The following is a 16,784-nucleotide window of genomic DNA, read 5'->3' as shown; positions in this document are numbered from 1 at the left end:
TTGTCCCACTGTGGGACTTTCACTTTTTTTTCTCTGATCGCCTGCATGGCACAGGAATGCAGCACCATCCCTGTGTCATGCAGGCTGTCAGCGCTGGACAGGGAGAAGATTGTTTGGAGATGCACTGCGCATGTCCTAACAATCTTCCTGCTGTCTGGTGACCCGGATGTTGTCATGACGACATCGGGTCATCATGGCAACATCCTGGAAGCCACGGCAGTCAGCGCTGGAAGCCGGAAGAGGAGGTGAGTATCTGCGATCACCTCCCCTTGCTACCGCAATGCTGCGATCGACTTCGATTGCAGCATCGCGGGGGTTAATGTGCTGGGAGTGGTGCAGGACTGCTCCCTGCACATAGTACCAGGTGTCAGCTGTGACAATCAGCTGACACCTGGCGGCGATCGCGCCCGCACAGCCTGTGTTCGCGCGCGATAGCCATGACGTACTAATACGGGTCTGGCTCTTAAGTCCCAGGGCACAGACGCGTATTAGTACGTCAAATGTTGTTAAGGGGTTAATGTTGGTGAAAAAAAAACTGATCACAGACATGGCACAAAACTAAAGTCATTTCAAATGGCAACTTTAGGGCTTTAAGAAGCACTAAAAGAAATCAAGATCAAAAATGTGGTACTCAATAAGGGTAAATTTTTCAGACGAAGCAGAGGGAAAAAAATTGTTATCACTCAATTCTGAGGAAAAAATTATGGAATCACCCTGTAAATTTTCATTTCCAAAATGAACACCTGCATCAAATTAGATTTGCTCATTAGTCTGCATCTAAAAAGGAGTGATCACACATTGGAGAGCTGTTGCACCAAGTGGACTGACATGAATCATGGCTCCAACACGAGAGATGTCAATTGAAACAAAGGAGAGGATTATCAAACTCTTAAAAGAAGGTAAATCATCACGCAATGTTGCAAAAGATGTTGGTTGTTCACAGTCAGCGGTGTCTAAAATCTGGACCAAATTCAAACAACATGGGAAGGTTGTTAAAGGCAAACCTACTGGTAGACCAAGGAAGACATCAAAGCGTCAAGACCGGAAACTTAAAGCAATATGTCTCCAAAACAGGAAATGCACAACAAAACAAATGAGAAATGAATGGGAGGAAATTGGAGTCAAAAGGAAATGGGATTTACATACAGAAAAGCTAAACAAAAGCCATCATTAACACCTAAACAGAAAAAAACAAGGTTACAATGGGCTAAGGAAAAGCAATCGTGGACTGTGGATGACTGGATGAAAGTCATATTCAGTGATTAATCGCGAATCTGCATTGGGAAAGGTGATTATGCTGGATGACATGCAGCCCCATTGATGATATGGGGCTGCATGTCAGGTAAAGGCACTGGGGAGATGGCTGTCATTACATCTTCAATAAATTCCCAAGTTTACATTGATATTTTGGACAGTTTTCTTTTCCCATCAATTGAAAGGATGTTTGGGGATGATGACAACATTTTTCAAGATCATAATGCATCCTGCCATAGAGCAAAAACTGTGAAAACATTCCTTGAAAGAAGACACATAAGGTCAATGTCATGGCCTGCAAATAGTCTGGATCTCAATCCAATTGAAAATCTTTGGTGGAAGTTGAAGAAAATGGTCCATGACAAGGCTCCAACCTGCAAAGCTGATCTGGCAACAGCAATCAGAGAAAGTTGGAGCCAGATTGATGAAGAGTACTGTTTGTCACTCATTAAGTCCATGCCTCAGAGACTGCAAGCTGTTCTTCAAGCCAGTGGTGGTGCAACAAAACACTAGTGATGTATTGGAGTGTTCTTTTGTGTGTTTGTTTTTCATGATTCCATAATTTTTTCCCTCTGCTTGGTCTGAAAAAAGTTACCCTTACTGAGTACCACATTTGTAATCTTGATTTCTTTTAGTGTTTCTTAAAGCTCTAAAGTTGCCATTTGAAATGACTTCAGTTTTGTGCCATGTCTGTGATCTGCTTTTTTTCAACAACATTAAACAACTGAATGAACATCCTCCGAGCCCGGTGATTCCATAATTTTTGCCAGGGGTTGTATATAGATACACAATCATATATGCACACATCGGCGGAGCACAAAACATTATAATGAGGGCAATTTGGCCATGGCCCATCCAGAGTCCCGGGCCCTGGGCAGTAGACTAGATTGCCCTCATTATAATCCGCCTATGACCACAGTACATTCCTCAGCACCGTATGATGCCCCCACATTGTCCTCCCCACACAAAGTACAATGTAATCTTTGGAACTGTTAACGGACAGTGTTAGGACTGTGTCTGCCAAAACATTATGGAGACATGTCAGTTTTTGACTATGGGTCTGTGGAAAATCACATTGTCATCCAGGTTTTGTCCATTTTTTGCAATGCAGTAGTACAAGAAGTTTTGCAATTTTTTTTTTTTTTTTTTTTTTTAAGGGGCATATGATAAAATTACTGATTAAAAACACTGATGGGGAAACACTGACACTCTGACACTGACCAGTGATGAAAATTTGATCCAAAACACTTATGAAAATCGTTCCATTTAAATATTTTTTTTTACGTATGAGAAAAATCACTATTGTCTGGGGCCTTGATCCAAGAGATCAGTAAATTTGGTGCATTTTAGACGCTGGCGTACCTGCTAATTTTAAGGGCCGGAGTCTCTTCAGGAAAGTGCTGGCCGTGTTTTTCCTGAAGCATCTTTTAGGTTGTTTTTCACTGCGTTTTTTTTCTTTTTTTAACTGTATATATAAAGAGGAAGCTGCCTGAAGAATGATCAGGTTACATTTTTAGCCTCTTCACAGTTTTGCAAGTCTGAAGTGATTTTTTTAAAAAAACAAAAAAACTCAAAAAGACTGAATATGTGCACAGCAAGTCGTTTTGACATTGCAGTGTACATGATAACTCTAGGGAACGCAATATTCGTTGAGTAAGTTTTTGACTAACCTTTGGCTTCTGAAAAGTGACCCCTGTTTTTCTCTTAACTTCTTCAAAAGTTTTTCACAACTTTTTAAGCTACAACTTTTTGTCTCCAAAACCATACAAAATGTACATACAATGGAAAATAATGCAAAATATAACCTGAATGCAATTCTTTGGCATTCGTTTAAGCACTTTTTTCAGACAGAATCTAGCTGAAAAAGAGGAGGTGTACACATACCTTTCGGTTGTAAAATAGAGCATAACTCAAGATCAGGTAGAGAAGGCTGTGTTCACATATCTTTTTATCATATTGTCCGGTATATGCTTTCTTGGCACAAACGACAGATGTGTCCATGGTACCCAGTGCACTTAGTATCTGCCCAAAGATTGCCCTTTTGCTTTATGCTGACTCTTTCTTTCATAGATGATTGTAGTCTGTTGTATTATATGGAGGCATTCTGTACAGTAAAAATATATTCCACTTTGTATATATATTTTGTTTTTACAATGTGAGCCTATTGGTGACTTATGACTGTCCAGTGACATGATGCTGCCTTCCGGAGCAGATGTATTGGAGTAAATGAGAGAAGCGTGAGCAGATATGAGACCCAGCTTGCACGTGGCTGCTGTTTTATAACTAATGCAGAGCAGGCATTTCAATCCTGTTCTGTTGCTGACGTTTCATTTGCAGTACATGTGGCTAAACAATTATATTTTTAGAAAATTTCAAAGTTCTCTATCCCACATGAAAGAGATGTGCTCTTGTTCTGAACTCCATAGCATCATTTTTTTCTTTATTTATTTTAACTGGTCTTTTTGCTGTCTCAAGACTTCCTCCAGCTTTCTACCATGTGTCTCTTCCTTTTTTGCTTATTGTAAAGATTTCAAGGAGTCTGATATTGTGCCAAATTGTTGCATTTGTTCTGTACTGTAAAGACTTTTAATGTATCTAATATGTATGTTTGAAACTAGGAGCTCTGGATTTTTATACACCTCCTATGACTTCAATGATTCTGACAATTTTATGCTATAATTTCTTTGATTAAGCATCAAGGTGTATTTTTTTTTTAAGCAGTGACCGTGCTACGTATCACGCTTTTTGCTTAATAAATCGACCTGTTGTTCCATTGTAGTATGGATTAAAGAAGGATTTGAGCGTCAAGGATCTTCATAAAATCTTCACCTTTATTAAGTACGTCAGGTCTTTAATCATTGCATTTATATATTATATACAATGATTGAAGACCTTTTGGTCTGAAACGTGTTTGCTACAGAACATCCCCCAAAGGGGTTGTGACTTTTATATACTGCTTTTATACGTACCTAATAAAGATGATTTTTATGAAGATCTTTGACGCTGGAATCCTTCTGTTTAATCTACTTTCCCTGCAACACTGCTGACTTTTTTTTTTTTCCCCTTTTCTTGCTTCAATTGTAGTATGGAGTGATGGACAACCCCTTTATGAAAAATCTGATGCCTAACGACTTAAAATTAGGAACAAAAAAATAGTAAAATAATTAAAGGGAATCTGTCAGTAGGATTGTCCCTCCTAAGCCATCTACATATGAGTATGTAGGTCATAGGAAGCTGAATAATATGATACCTTGATATCAGCAATCCGATGTCTTATTTCAGAGAAATCCATGATTTTCTTCTGTGTAAATGTACTGTTCAGGACTATGGGCCGGACACTGACCTGCATGAGAATCTGCCTAGAGATATTAGAAATGAAAGGGAGTTACCAGTGTGATTGTAACACAGAACAATAGAACTGAACTTTGTCTCCTAACAAACACATTTGCTGCAGCGCCAACAGCTCTGCTGTATTGCAGCCCTGTCTTCCTGTGAGATGGAAGCTGAAGCTGAGAGGAACCTCAGGTATAATCACACACAGCTCTGCAGAAAGCGGCCATCACACATCACACTGGTGATGCCTCCTTCATGGAAAATAATCCCTGGAGGCAGATTCACATGCAGATCAGTGTCCGGCCCATAGATCTTATCAGAAATACAAAATTTTTGTCAGCGTGTTTTGATCTTTTAGTCTGATGTCTCTATGGTTGCTGAAGTACAATTATCAGCGTTTTATACGTTTTTAAACTTTTATTGACCAATACATCAGGTTTATGTTTAGACTCAATATTTACAGTGCTGACCTTTTATTTTCCAAGACTTCTGCAATTCTCCTTCCCATGCTGGATATCAAGGTCTGGGCCAAATCCTGTCTGACAAGTCATTCTTGTCTAATCAATGTTTGAAGCAGGGCTTCGGTGTCCATTTTGGTGGAGTCGGTGTAAAATGGACCGACTCCAACTCCTAAAATATATAATAAATTGGGTACAATAGTTCAATGCAGTTTGTGCAGAATATTTTTTCATAAGAATTTGGGAAAGTTATGAAATGTCCTATAAATGTCTGTCCTATTCCTGATCTAAGGGTCTAGACTTTTAGCTGAGATGAATCTGTGCTACAGTAAATTTATCACTTAAACATGAGCCATGTATGAGGGAGCCGGAGTCGGTGTCATGGAAATTGAGGAGTCGGAGGTTTGGCTTACCAACTTCACAGCCCTGGTTTGAAGTTGATCACATTTTCTGTGTATTTTTTTTGTCCACTTGCTTTTTTGAGGCGTGACAAAGAGGTTCTAAATGGAATTGCAGGACATATGGTATTGGTAACGCTCACCAGCCAATCATTCTTGTCAGATGTGTCAAGCAAAAAATGGGAGCAAAACAACAGATTCAGTTTTCTATTTGTGCCTTTTTTAAGTCTATTTATTTAGACTGTTTTAGGGTTACCAAATGTTTTCACCTTATTCATAATTTGCAAAAAATTTTGCAATATTTCAAAAATATACTCCAGTCTCTCTACTCTGAACCTCTTCCCGGAGTGATTTATATGTACACAAGCAATTTTTGTGACATTGTGCAAAATCTGACTTTTTGCTCTAAAGTCACACAAATAGTTAAACAGAAAAAGACCATTTTTGACTTTGTGCAAAATTCATGAACTGTGTGCACCATTTTGATGAATTTTGCTGTAAAAAGTAATACTACAAAATAAAAAAAGAAAAGTAAATAAAAAAACAGAAATGATGAATCGGGCCATGTGTGTGATCACATGAATTGCTCCTAAACGGAGATGGTCTACTGCAGCGTTTCCCCAACTCCAGTCCTCAAGACCCACCAACAGATCACGTTTTTAGGATTTCATTAGTATTGCACAGGTGATCTTTCAATCCACCTCTTGAAGTCGGGTTATCTGGTGAAATGTGCGTTTGCATATTTGTCCCATGAGTATAGGGAGAGAACAACTTAGGAAAAGATTGTAACTCTGCTTCTTTAATAAAAATATCTAATATTCGTGGTCAGCAACACTGTGCCAAACAACTGTGGTCCTGAACTGCTATCCATGTGCATGGACAATATACTAGTAGCTGCAGTCCCCCACTGTGGAGTAACATTCTTTTGACAGGACAATATAACCACACCCTGTCCCGCTTCATCCTCAGCTCAGCCCATTTTGGATGTCTTACCCAAACTGGTGTGAAAATGGTAAAAGTTGCTAAATTTTTGCACCTGAAGTTGCGACTTTTCAAAGTTTCTTAAGCCAGTTTTCTGGTATAAACAATTTGATGATTAAGGCCCCCCCGAATTCTTATTCTGTTAGCAGAGGGGAAAATATATATTCTGTATAGATCGCTGCTAGAAATGTTTTGTATGGTTCTTTAAAATAAAATTTGTATATGTAGTTTAGTGGACTTGTATATCTAGCACAGACACAGTAGAAATGCTTCATTACCGTATACATACATGCATGTCCTAACCATTCATTGTTCGTATTACTGCTGATCATATAAAAATGAGGTTTTGCATTAGACTAGTTCCCTTTTTTATAATGAATAAAAAAGGCAATAGGGAAGGAATATGATAGAATACCAGAACCCTTTTGTTAGACAGAAAAGGGCCCCTATGCAAGAACAAAGGTACAACTCTGTCTATGGGCCCTTTGCAGCCCAAGAGCACCTAAAATGCAAAATTACACCTGCTTTGGGGGTAGAAATGGGCCCCCTTACCTCTTGGGCCCCTGAGCGGCCGCAAAGGTTGCACCAATGATATGTCCGCCCCTGCCTTTTTGGACTTTGGTCTCAGCGGGATTGTTGGAAGACAGCATGTCACTGCTGCAGGGAAATCGCCAATCAGTAACCTCAGCAGTATTGTGCCGTACATGTCAACTTCATCTCTGAGGCCCATCAATGCCTTTTTGCTGTTGACGTGGGTAGAAGGAAAGTCCCCACTGCAGGAAAATCAATGAAGAATGTTGGAGACCAGCAGACCAGTGGTGCGTTTGTGCCTGCCGTTGCTGTCATGGTATTGGTGCACGGTGGTCTGAGTGCTGGTTAGGCCCGACTGAGGGCACGCAATAGTCTTTATCAATTGTGAGAGTTGTTAATAAATAATAAAAAGGTTTGTGATGCCAGTTGGGATATTTGGCCTGGTATGGCCGGGCACTGATGAAGGCCCCTGGGAGTTGGGTGGTGAGGAGCAGTGCCAGATGATTAACACTTCCCAACCTGGGTTGGCTCCCAGGAGAGTTGGAGCAGGAATAGTGCAGCAGAGAATAATCAGCGTTAGGCGGGGTAATAATCAGTTTGTACCTTTTACTGAAGTTCTGTTATCAGTTCCAGAAGGTTCCATAAAATTCACATACAGGGTTTTGTACAGACCTGAACAGTGAGAGCTCCGTTTCTCTGCTGTGATGTAATGTGGCCTTCCTGCTGCTAATCATATCTCTGGTAAATGCTTCCTTGGACCCTAGAGATCCAAGATTACCAGGTACTGGATTCCCGATCCTTTCCAGCGAGCAGGCAGCTCGAATCCTGTGGGAAAACACTTACTTTCTCTTGCAGTAGTGTCCCTGACTCTATGTGCTGCTGAGCTCCTGGGCATAACACTTCACTGTTCGTTATATGAAGACCGAGCAGTCTCTGTTTCACCATGGACCCTGGAAGTCCCTGTGGCCCTAGGGACTGATACCCTGCTTCATGCAGCCTGTCCTTTGCAGAGAGCACGCTGCTCTTCTTCATCTGGACCTCCATGTTGCTACATCTCACAAGCTCACTGCTCAACTGAAGCACACAACACTTCAGAAGCACCTCCTTCCCTTTGAGGGATCGTTCACAACTTCCTGGCAAAAGTGCATAGTCCTTCATTAAGGGATCGGGTAACAATGAGTGGATGTAATTATAACAGCGGAGAAATCGTCCCTCACCATAGCTGGCAATACAGATAAATTTATATTACACATGAAGGCATTTTGTGCCGCTACAGACACTGGCACCACACATTTATCTAGCGAGTAATACGTCTTATTGCTGTTTGGTTGTTTCATTTCCTTATTGTGATCAAATTTTTTCTGATCTTTGAAAACCCCTTTTAAGGTGTTTATAGTCAGCAGGTCTGGATGGCATGTATCCAATGTATGGTCTGCTGACTACGTCTTCAGAAAAAATCTTAAGAAATGAATGAGTATCTTGAATTGTTTCATTAAGTTTATTTTCTATAAAAATCAAGGTATACCGTAACTAGTATTCCCCCATACCAAACATAAACGGCCATGTTTGGCTCTTATATTATGTATGCTCTGTGTTTATTCACCTTGCTAATTTTATTGACTTCTAAAGCAAATTCTGTATGTAAAAGTCTCCTCTGCCATGCACCAACCATTAATGTGAAACTTGTCTGTTTGTTCGTAGAGCTGGTGTAGAAGTATTGCTCAATGACTTACAAATACCTAAAGAAGAATTCTCTTTTGGGAGATCAAAAATCTTTATCCGTAATCCAAGAACGGTATGTAGGCTTATTTCCAACTATATACTGTGAACGTCTTAAAGGGAACCTGACCGAAACTTTAACACCCACACCTCTCCCTCCCCTCAAATCATTTGTGACTGTGTAACCCTTTAAAAGATGAGCCAATCTATCCCTTTTTGACAATAAAGCACTGCCCCACGTACACGGCCGCTGACCTGTCAATCAGCCAGGCGAGGGTGCTGCTAGGTAGGAAATGCGGATCCAGGCTGAGGAGCTCCATGCCTCAATGCACTTCCAGACACACAACTTCAAAATTTAATTTCTCGCTACTTCAACAATACTTTAATGTCATAAATTGCAGTTTTTTTGAACAACCACAGCTTATAGCAGAATTTTTTATAAAAATGGACAACTCCATCAAGTTCTCCTTACCAATCTGACATAAGGAGCCGCTAAGGACTATGTCAAAAGAAAAAAGGATGGAGTAGCCATAAATCTCATATTTTTATTGAAACACATTAAAAGCAATACGTTAAAAATATATTTGTGAGGTCAATAAGAGGAACCATAAAGAGTGGAGAGCGGTCAATATAAGTTGCCACCCATGGGAAACACTAAAAATATGAAAATAATGGCCCATGTATTGCACTAAAAAATAGAGAATATTATATATTCATAATATGATAGCGGAAATTTAAGATGATCCACACCAATCCTATGGCTATAGAGTGCAAAAGACAGTGATACATACAGTACAGACCAAAAGTTTGGACACACCTTCTCATTTAAAGAATTTTCTGTATTTTCATGGCTATGAAAATTGTACATTCACACTGAAGGCATCAAAACTGTGAATTAACACATGTGGAATTATATACTTAACAAAAAAGTGTGAGACAACTGAAAATATGTCTTATATTCTAGGTTCTTCAAAGTAGCCACCTTTTGCTTTGATGACTGCTTTTCACACTCTTGGTATTCTCTTGATGAGCTTCAAGAAGTAGTCACCGGAAATTGTCTTCCAACAATCTTGAAGGAGTTCCCAGAGATGCTTAGCACCAGTTGGCCCTTTTGCCTTTACTCTGCGGTCCAGCTCACCCCAAATCATCTCGATTGGGTTCAGGTCTGGTGCCTGCGGAGGCCAGGCCATCTGGCGTAGCACCCCATCGCTCTCCTTCTTGGTCAAATAGCCCTTACACAGCCTGGAGGTGTGTTTGGGGTCATTGTCCTGTTCAAAAATAAATGATGGTCCAACAAAACGCAAACCGGATGGAATAGCATGCCGCTGTAAGATGCTGTGGTAGCCATGCTGGTTCAGTATGCCTTCAATTTTGAATAAATCCCCAACAGTGTCACCAGCAAAGCACCCCCACACCATCACACCTCCTCCTCCATGTTTCACGGTGGGAACCAGGCATGTAGAGTCCATCTGTTCACCTATTCTGCGTCGCACAAAGACATGGTGGTTGGAACCAAAGATCTCAAATTTGGACTCATCAGACCAAAGCACAGATTTCCACTGGTCTAATGTCCATTCCTTGTGTTCTTTAGCCCAAACAAGTCTCTTCTGCTTGTTGCCTGTCCTTAGCAGTGGTTTCCTAGCAGCTATTTTACCATGAAGGCCTGCTGCACAAAGTCTCCTCTTAACAGTTGTTGTAGAGATGTGTCTGCTGTTAGAACTCTGTGTGGCATTGACCTGGTCTCTAATCTGAGCTGCTGTTAACCTGCGATTTCTGAGGCTGGTGACTCTGATAAACTTATCCTCAGAAGCAGAGGTGACTCTTGGTCTTCCTTTCCTGGGGCGGTCCTCATGTGAGCTAGTTTCTTTGTAGCGCTTGATGGCTTTTACAACTGCATTTGGGGACACTTTCAAAGTTTGCCCAATTTTTCGGACTGACTGACCTTCATTTCTTAAAGTAATGATGGCCACTCATTTTTCTTTACTTAGCTGCTTTTTTCTTGCCATAATACAAATTCTAACAGTCTATTCAGTAGGACTATCAGCTGTGTATCCACATGACTTCTGCACAACACAACTGATGGTCCCAACCCCATTTATAAGGCAAGAAATCCCACTTATTAAATCTGACAGGGCACACCTGTGAAGTGAAAACCATTTATGGTGACTACCTCTTGAAGCTCATCAAGAGAATGCCAAGAGAGTGCAAAGCAGTCATCAAAGCAAAAGGTGGCTACTTTGAAGAACCTAGAATATAAGACATATTTTCAGTTGTTTCACACTTTTTTGTTAAGTATATAATTCCACATGTGTTAATTCACAGTTTTGATGCCTTCAGTGTGAATGTACAATTTTCATAGCAATGAAAATACAGAAAATTCTTTAAATGAGAAGGTGTGTCCAAACTTTTGGTCTGTACTGTACATAGATCAAGGTGTACATCCTATAACAATCCAAATTCATCAGTAAGTAGAAGGGTATAAGTAAAAATAATCAGGAGGGGAAAATAGAAATGCCAACAATGTCTAAAAAGGACCAAATGATTATTCATAAATAGTGATCATATAAAGGTATAGGGCTTACCCATGGTGTGTGAGGTATATGGGATGACCGCTCTCTGCACTGCCCCGATGCGCGTTTCGCCTTGTTGCTTTCTCGAGGGATGATTTGGTTTTAGTCACGGAGGTGGCACCGATGTGGGTTCAATCACCGCTCTGAGTATACAGAGCAGCAGCTATAACCGTGCCCCCGGCACTGACTGACCGCCACCTCAATGCACAGGTGGTGTCAGTCAGGGCCGGGGGCGCTGTTACAGCCACTGCTCTGTATACTCAGAGCCATGACTGAAACCGGAACGCTGCCAGGGGGAATAAAGTTAATTTTCTCTCCGCAGCATTCAGTTAAGTGTGGGTGCGGAGCAGGTTTGTAATGCTAATAACCTGCAGATTAACCCCATATCTGCAGGTTAATAGTGTTTTTTTCTGGTGACAGGTTCCCTTTAAGGAAATGGTTCCCATGCTGCTTTCTCATTTGTGTCCTAGTGATCACACACATGCAGCAATTGTTAAAAAGAAATAGAAATTGGAGAAAAAAAAAAAAATTCAGAATTTCTCAGTAAGCTTCTAAACTGTGTTTAGGCAACTGTATAACTCAAGGTCTGTTGTCTTCTCTCTAGTTGTTTAAACTGGAAGAATTGAGAAAGGAGCGACTAGAAGACCTTGCCACTCTGATTCAGAAGATCTACAGGGGATGGAAGTGTCGCACTCATTTCTTACTGATGAAGCGGAGTCAGATTGTTGTGGCTGCCTGGGTCAGGCGCTATCTTGTAAGTTACAAATATTATTATTTTTTTAATCAGCTACCCAGCACTTTTCTATCAGTGCCAGAAAAAAGGCTGACAATCTGGATTAATGTCCAAATGGCAATTGGATAACTAGTAATTCGATAAATGTAACAGAGTCAAAATTATCTTCACTAGGCCTTAATCATTTCATATCTAGTAAAGAAAAAATCAAGAATTGGCTGTCAATATTACTAATCACTGTCATTACTTTGGCAGTTTAACCCCTTACTGCTGAACCTTCCTGGCAAAGCGCCAGTTTTCAAATCCAACATGTCACTTTTAAATGACAATAGCTTTGGCAGCTGCTTCTGATACCAGTGATCCTGAAATGTATTTATTTTTAGAACATGTGCTTTATTAGTGGTAAATTTAGGCCGATATGACTTTGTTTATGAAAATTTGACATTTTCTAAATTTTGAAAAGATTAAAAATTTCCAAACTTGAAATTTTTATGCCTTGAAAACTGTCACACAATGCAAAATAGTCACTAAAATACATTTACCATATGTTTACTTTACATTGGCATCAAAATTTCAAATGTCCTTTTATTTTGTATGGATGTTAGAAAGCTTAAAAGTATAGCTGCACATTTTCTATTTTTGCTCAATGAAATTTATGAAACTTTTTTTTTTTTTAATGGACCACTTCACTCTTAAAATATATATTTTGAGAGGTTTATAGGTCTAAAAACCACAAACAAGACCAGATTCTAAAAACTGCACCCCTCAAAGTATCCAAAATTATATTCAGGTGCTTTAACAAAATGAACTGGAATGAATTAAAAATTTAGTGACAAAACATTTTTCCATTATTTTTTTCATACTTTATTATATTACTATTATTATTTTTTACAAATTTAATTGGACTTTATTTTTTTTTTTATACATAGTCCCACTATGGGACTTGAACTTTCACTAATCTGATCGCATGTCTAATATGCTGAATTATGAATGTAGTGTAATGTATTAGAGTAGTGATGTTCACACTGACACCCAGCCTGTTAGACCCTGCTTAAGGAACAGGTCACCATAGCTGTCAGAACTGGAGGCCATCGCAGTCATTGGTAGCCTGCGAACAGATTGAGGGATGGCCGATAGAGTGGAAGAAAGCCCACTCCTTCCCACAACTATCTAGATGTTGCCGACACTCTGACCAGATACCTCTTGAGTGAATCCCCTTACTGAGGCATTTTCGTACTGACAATGAGATAAAGGTCAAGTGTTTGTAGTATCACATCGATCCCCCTGTGCTCAATCACAGTAAAGAAACTGTGAGGCTTTTCCACTGCATTTCATATGCCAAAGTACAGAACGGCCGAAGGCCAACTAAAAGGTAAAACGTTATCAATAGTAATCATGTGGCTTTAAATAAATTGGTAAGTGCTTACTGTACTTATGCATCAAAGAGTTAGCTAGTTAGTTGTGCACTCCAGATGATCCATCCAGGAAAGAAAGCCGCTTTTCCATCTGTTTTGTTCGTATCCACAATAACTTCAGCTCTCCCATCAATTCCCACCTTGCCGCCTTTTTCCTCCTGCTTTTTCCATTTTTCCAGCTACATTCCCATATTTGTGTGAATTTTTACATCCATTGGAAAAGGAACATTTTCATCCATGTGGCATCCAATTTGCATTCGAGTTGCATCTGTTTTTTTTTCTCCTCTGTTTTTTTATAACTGAATGGTCTAGACTTGTTTGTTTATCCATTGACTCTTCGCAATGGATCAGGTAAAAACTAATGACACATGAATGGAGCACTGAAGTACAACAAGCACAACTAGCCGTATTATATTCACAGCCGAGCGTAGGACACAGATCCGAAGGCAGAAGACCTTTTTTTTATTTCATTTGTAAAAAAGAATTCATTTAGAAATTGATGGCATTTTACGCAGCGCCCTGACTTTTTTTGGAATTGAGGTTATGTCTTTTGTGTTTCATCCATTTTATTCGGATCCTTGTAGACTTTAATGTTGAGAATAGGACATGACCGGAGTCTCACGGACCCGACACACAGATCAGTTATTAAATCAGATGGGTGTATGGTTCAATTAAACTCTATGGATCCAGACAACACACGGACATATCACATGGATGAAATGGCGCATCCAACAAAAACTCTTCCCATAAGATGTTTACTAAAAATGGGGATCCCAGTACTTTGAGGACTTCTCCTTATATCAGTATAAGATCAGTGTGAGTCCTTTACCCAGCACCCCCTAACCGATCAGCGGATATCACCTACAGTAGCTTCCTGATTTACCCATTGTTTGGTGCAGGACACTGGAGCTCTGAACATTGTTAGCGGCAGATCCTATAGGAAAGAATGGGATCTGATCTGCAGTGCACAGCATCAGCAGCCTGTAAACCGTGTGTGGTCCTGCTCCGTATATTGCTTACCTCTGGGGTCTGCCACAGCTGATTTCATCAGATTGGTGCGGGTGCAGGATGTCACCACCAATCTTATATTATTGACACAATCTAGGGATAGATCATCAATATAGAAGTGCACTAAAACTTAAAAAAAATTGATCATAAGTATGACCATGTTGACTATCTCCGTCATGCCACACATTTATTCAATACGACTTTAAGAATATTTTAAACAAACAAGGTCACCCCATTAGACGCATGTTTTGTTGGATGCATCCTTTAAGGTATGCCTTTTGTTTCATGTGACGTTTCAGAAAAAAACTGTTGTGTGTGTACTATCTTGAGCCAATATATGACTTGTTTCCTGTATATTAACCCTCTACGTGCTTTATCTCTGGTCTTCAGTTCTCTCTGAGCTAGTGTCTTTGCCTTCCTGTTACACTTCCCACTTACATGTAATGTGATCTCTCAGTGAGTTGGCAGTCTTGAGCAAGCTGGATTTCAGAGTACATAATGAGCTCAGGAGGCAGGGGGGAAAAAGAAAAATATTTTTACAATAACATAAATTGCAAAGTTTCTTCTATGTCTTGTACTACTGATTAACAGAAGGTTTGTAGAAACAACCGTGATGTTTTTAGTCTAAAATGGGATTAAGAATGAGGCGTTTGAAAACTTTTTGGGAGCATGAGGTAGCCCAATGGCACATCTGCTAGATAAAAAGTCATGGGCCTCAATCAAAGCTTTTTTTCAGAAAACTGCCATAAAAAGCTTTGAAAAGTCACAAAGTTTTTGCCCAATGCAAGCAAATGAGTTTTCACGTCATTTTCACACTGCTCTGAAAAAGTAGGTGGCGCTGCGGCAGGACAAGGTTGTTTTGGGGCATGGCGACCTGCGCTTTGCAAATTCATGATGACCAGCGGCATACCTTAAGCCACAAATCTTACTCCGCTCCCCGACTGAAATAAGATTTGGGACACTGTGCGCCTAGTAATTATTCAGGCACCTCTTACTCTTCTCCAGCCCCTTTTAAGACCAAGATGACAAATGTTAATCTTGATGAATTGGGGCCATAGTATTTGCCTAGGTGCCCAGGAACGTCCAGTTACACCTCAAACGTATTCAATGATTAAATAAATGTGCAGAATATCAATATATAAGCCATGGTAACTGCTGCATTCTGTAGCCTATACACAAACTAGTGTGTGTATTTACTGAATGTCTACAACCATTTTTTCCTTATTGTAATATCTGTTTTGCACAATATTTGGCACATAGTACTGTATTTTCCACATCCACATTATGCTGTATTGTTTGAGCACAATAAATGGATATTTACAGTGTATTATATATCATTGTCCTTAAAACCACAAATGTCTCTGCTAGCAAAACTAGAATTCCTGTGTCAATCAAGCTGCCATTTAATTTCTGATATGTTTTCTCCAACAGCAACGAAATAAGTACAAGAGGATTAAAAGTTCCACCGTTGTGGTGCAATCCTATACCAGGGGGTGGAAGGTGAGACTTCCTGTCCTAATATAATTTAATGCGCTGAAAACTCAGTTTATTCTTATGATAGTTGTGGATGGGCCTCTCCAGCTTCATGTTTGTCACCCTTCCCACACAAGTCAAGGTGCATCAAACTAATGCTCTTGCTAGAAGTTGTGGCATTGTTCTAGCTTGTCATATCATGTTTGTGCCTTTTCTGTGTAGTTCTCTAAGACTGGCTATGATAAAATCTTTGTGTTGGGTATGGAAGTCTTGCACACTGTGTGGGGAGAGCCTGCCCCATGCACCACATGGTACTAAAATAGTGGCCGATTTGTCCTTTGATCCTGTTTATGTAAGCGACATCCCACATTAGACGCGCATCTCTTACATGACAAATCTTTCTCTCTCTTGTGACCATCTATAATATAATTTTTAAATATATTTTTACACCAAAAGTGCTAGAATACAGGTCTACATGACACACAGATGTAGCAGCTGGAACAGCTCTTTGGGTGACAATCTGAGACAATGGGAGGAAACCTCAAGGGGGAGCAGATTAGAGCCTCCCATTCACATTTAATAACTGTCCGCCAACATCGATCTCTTCCAACTGCCCACAGACTGATGCACAGGAATGCTCGGCCCGGCCCAGCCGAGCGCTCGTGTTCGGAGAGTGGCTGCCAGTGGCTGATCTCCTGGGAGAACAGGAGGATTAACCATTGAAATTCAAACCCCGGATCACTTCTCCTTTGACATCTATAGGGGAAAAATTGCAATACTCACTTACACTGGAGGCTGGTATTGTGGGATTTAGGGGTCCTAAGGGGAAACTGTCTTTGTACATGCAGTCTAATCTGTGGACCGCATGGTACGGAAAAGGAGAAGCTGAGCAGAATGACATATAGGTTTGC

General features: G+C 40.1%; 1 protein-coding gene across 5 annotated transcripts in view; it reads left to right on the top strand.

The window, feature by feature from the left end:
* The window catches only part of MYO1B (myosin IB), a 280,385-nt gene that overhangs the window by 232,360 nt on the left and 31,241 nt on the right, over positions 1 to 16,784 (top strand). For all 5 annotated transcript variants that reach the window (XM_073647879.1, XM_073647883.1, XM_073647882.1 and 2 more), the window contains exons 19-21: positions 8,657 to 8,750; positions 11,849 to 11,998; positions 15,832 to 15,900. In XM_073647879.1, the coding sequence (XP_073503980.1) occupies positions 8,657 to 8,750; positions 11,849 to 11,998; positions 15,832 to 15,900 (313 nt within the window). The remainder of the gene's footprint in view (positions 1 to 8,656; positions 8,751 to 11,848; positions 11,999 to 15,831; positions 15,901 to 16,784) is intronic.

The sequence above is a fragment of the Phyllobates terribilis genome, unplaced genomic scaffold, assembly GCF_046119375.1.
Source record: "Phyllobates terribilis strain yellow unplaced genomic scaffold, ASM4611937v1 Scaffold_9__5_contigs__length_417890890, whole genome shotgun sequence".
Taxonomy (NCBI): Eukaryota; Metazoa; Chordata; class Amphibia; order Anura; family Dendrobatidae; genus Phyllobates; species Phyllobates terribilis.
The sequence above is the reverse complement of the archived record's forward strand: the minus strand, read 5'-3'. Positions and strand labels throughout refer to the sequence as shown.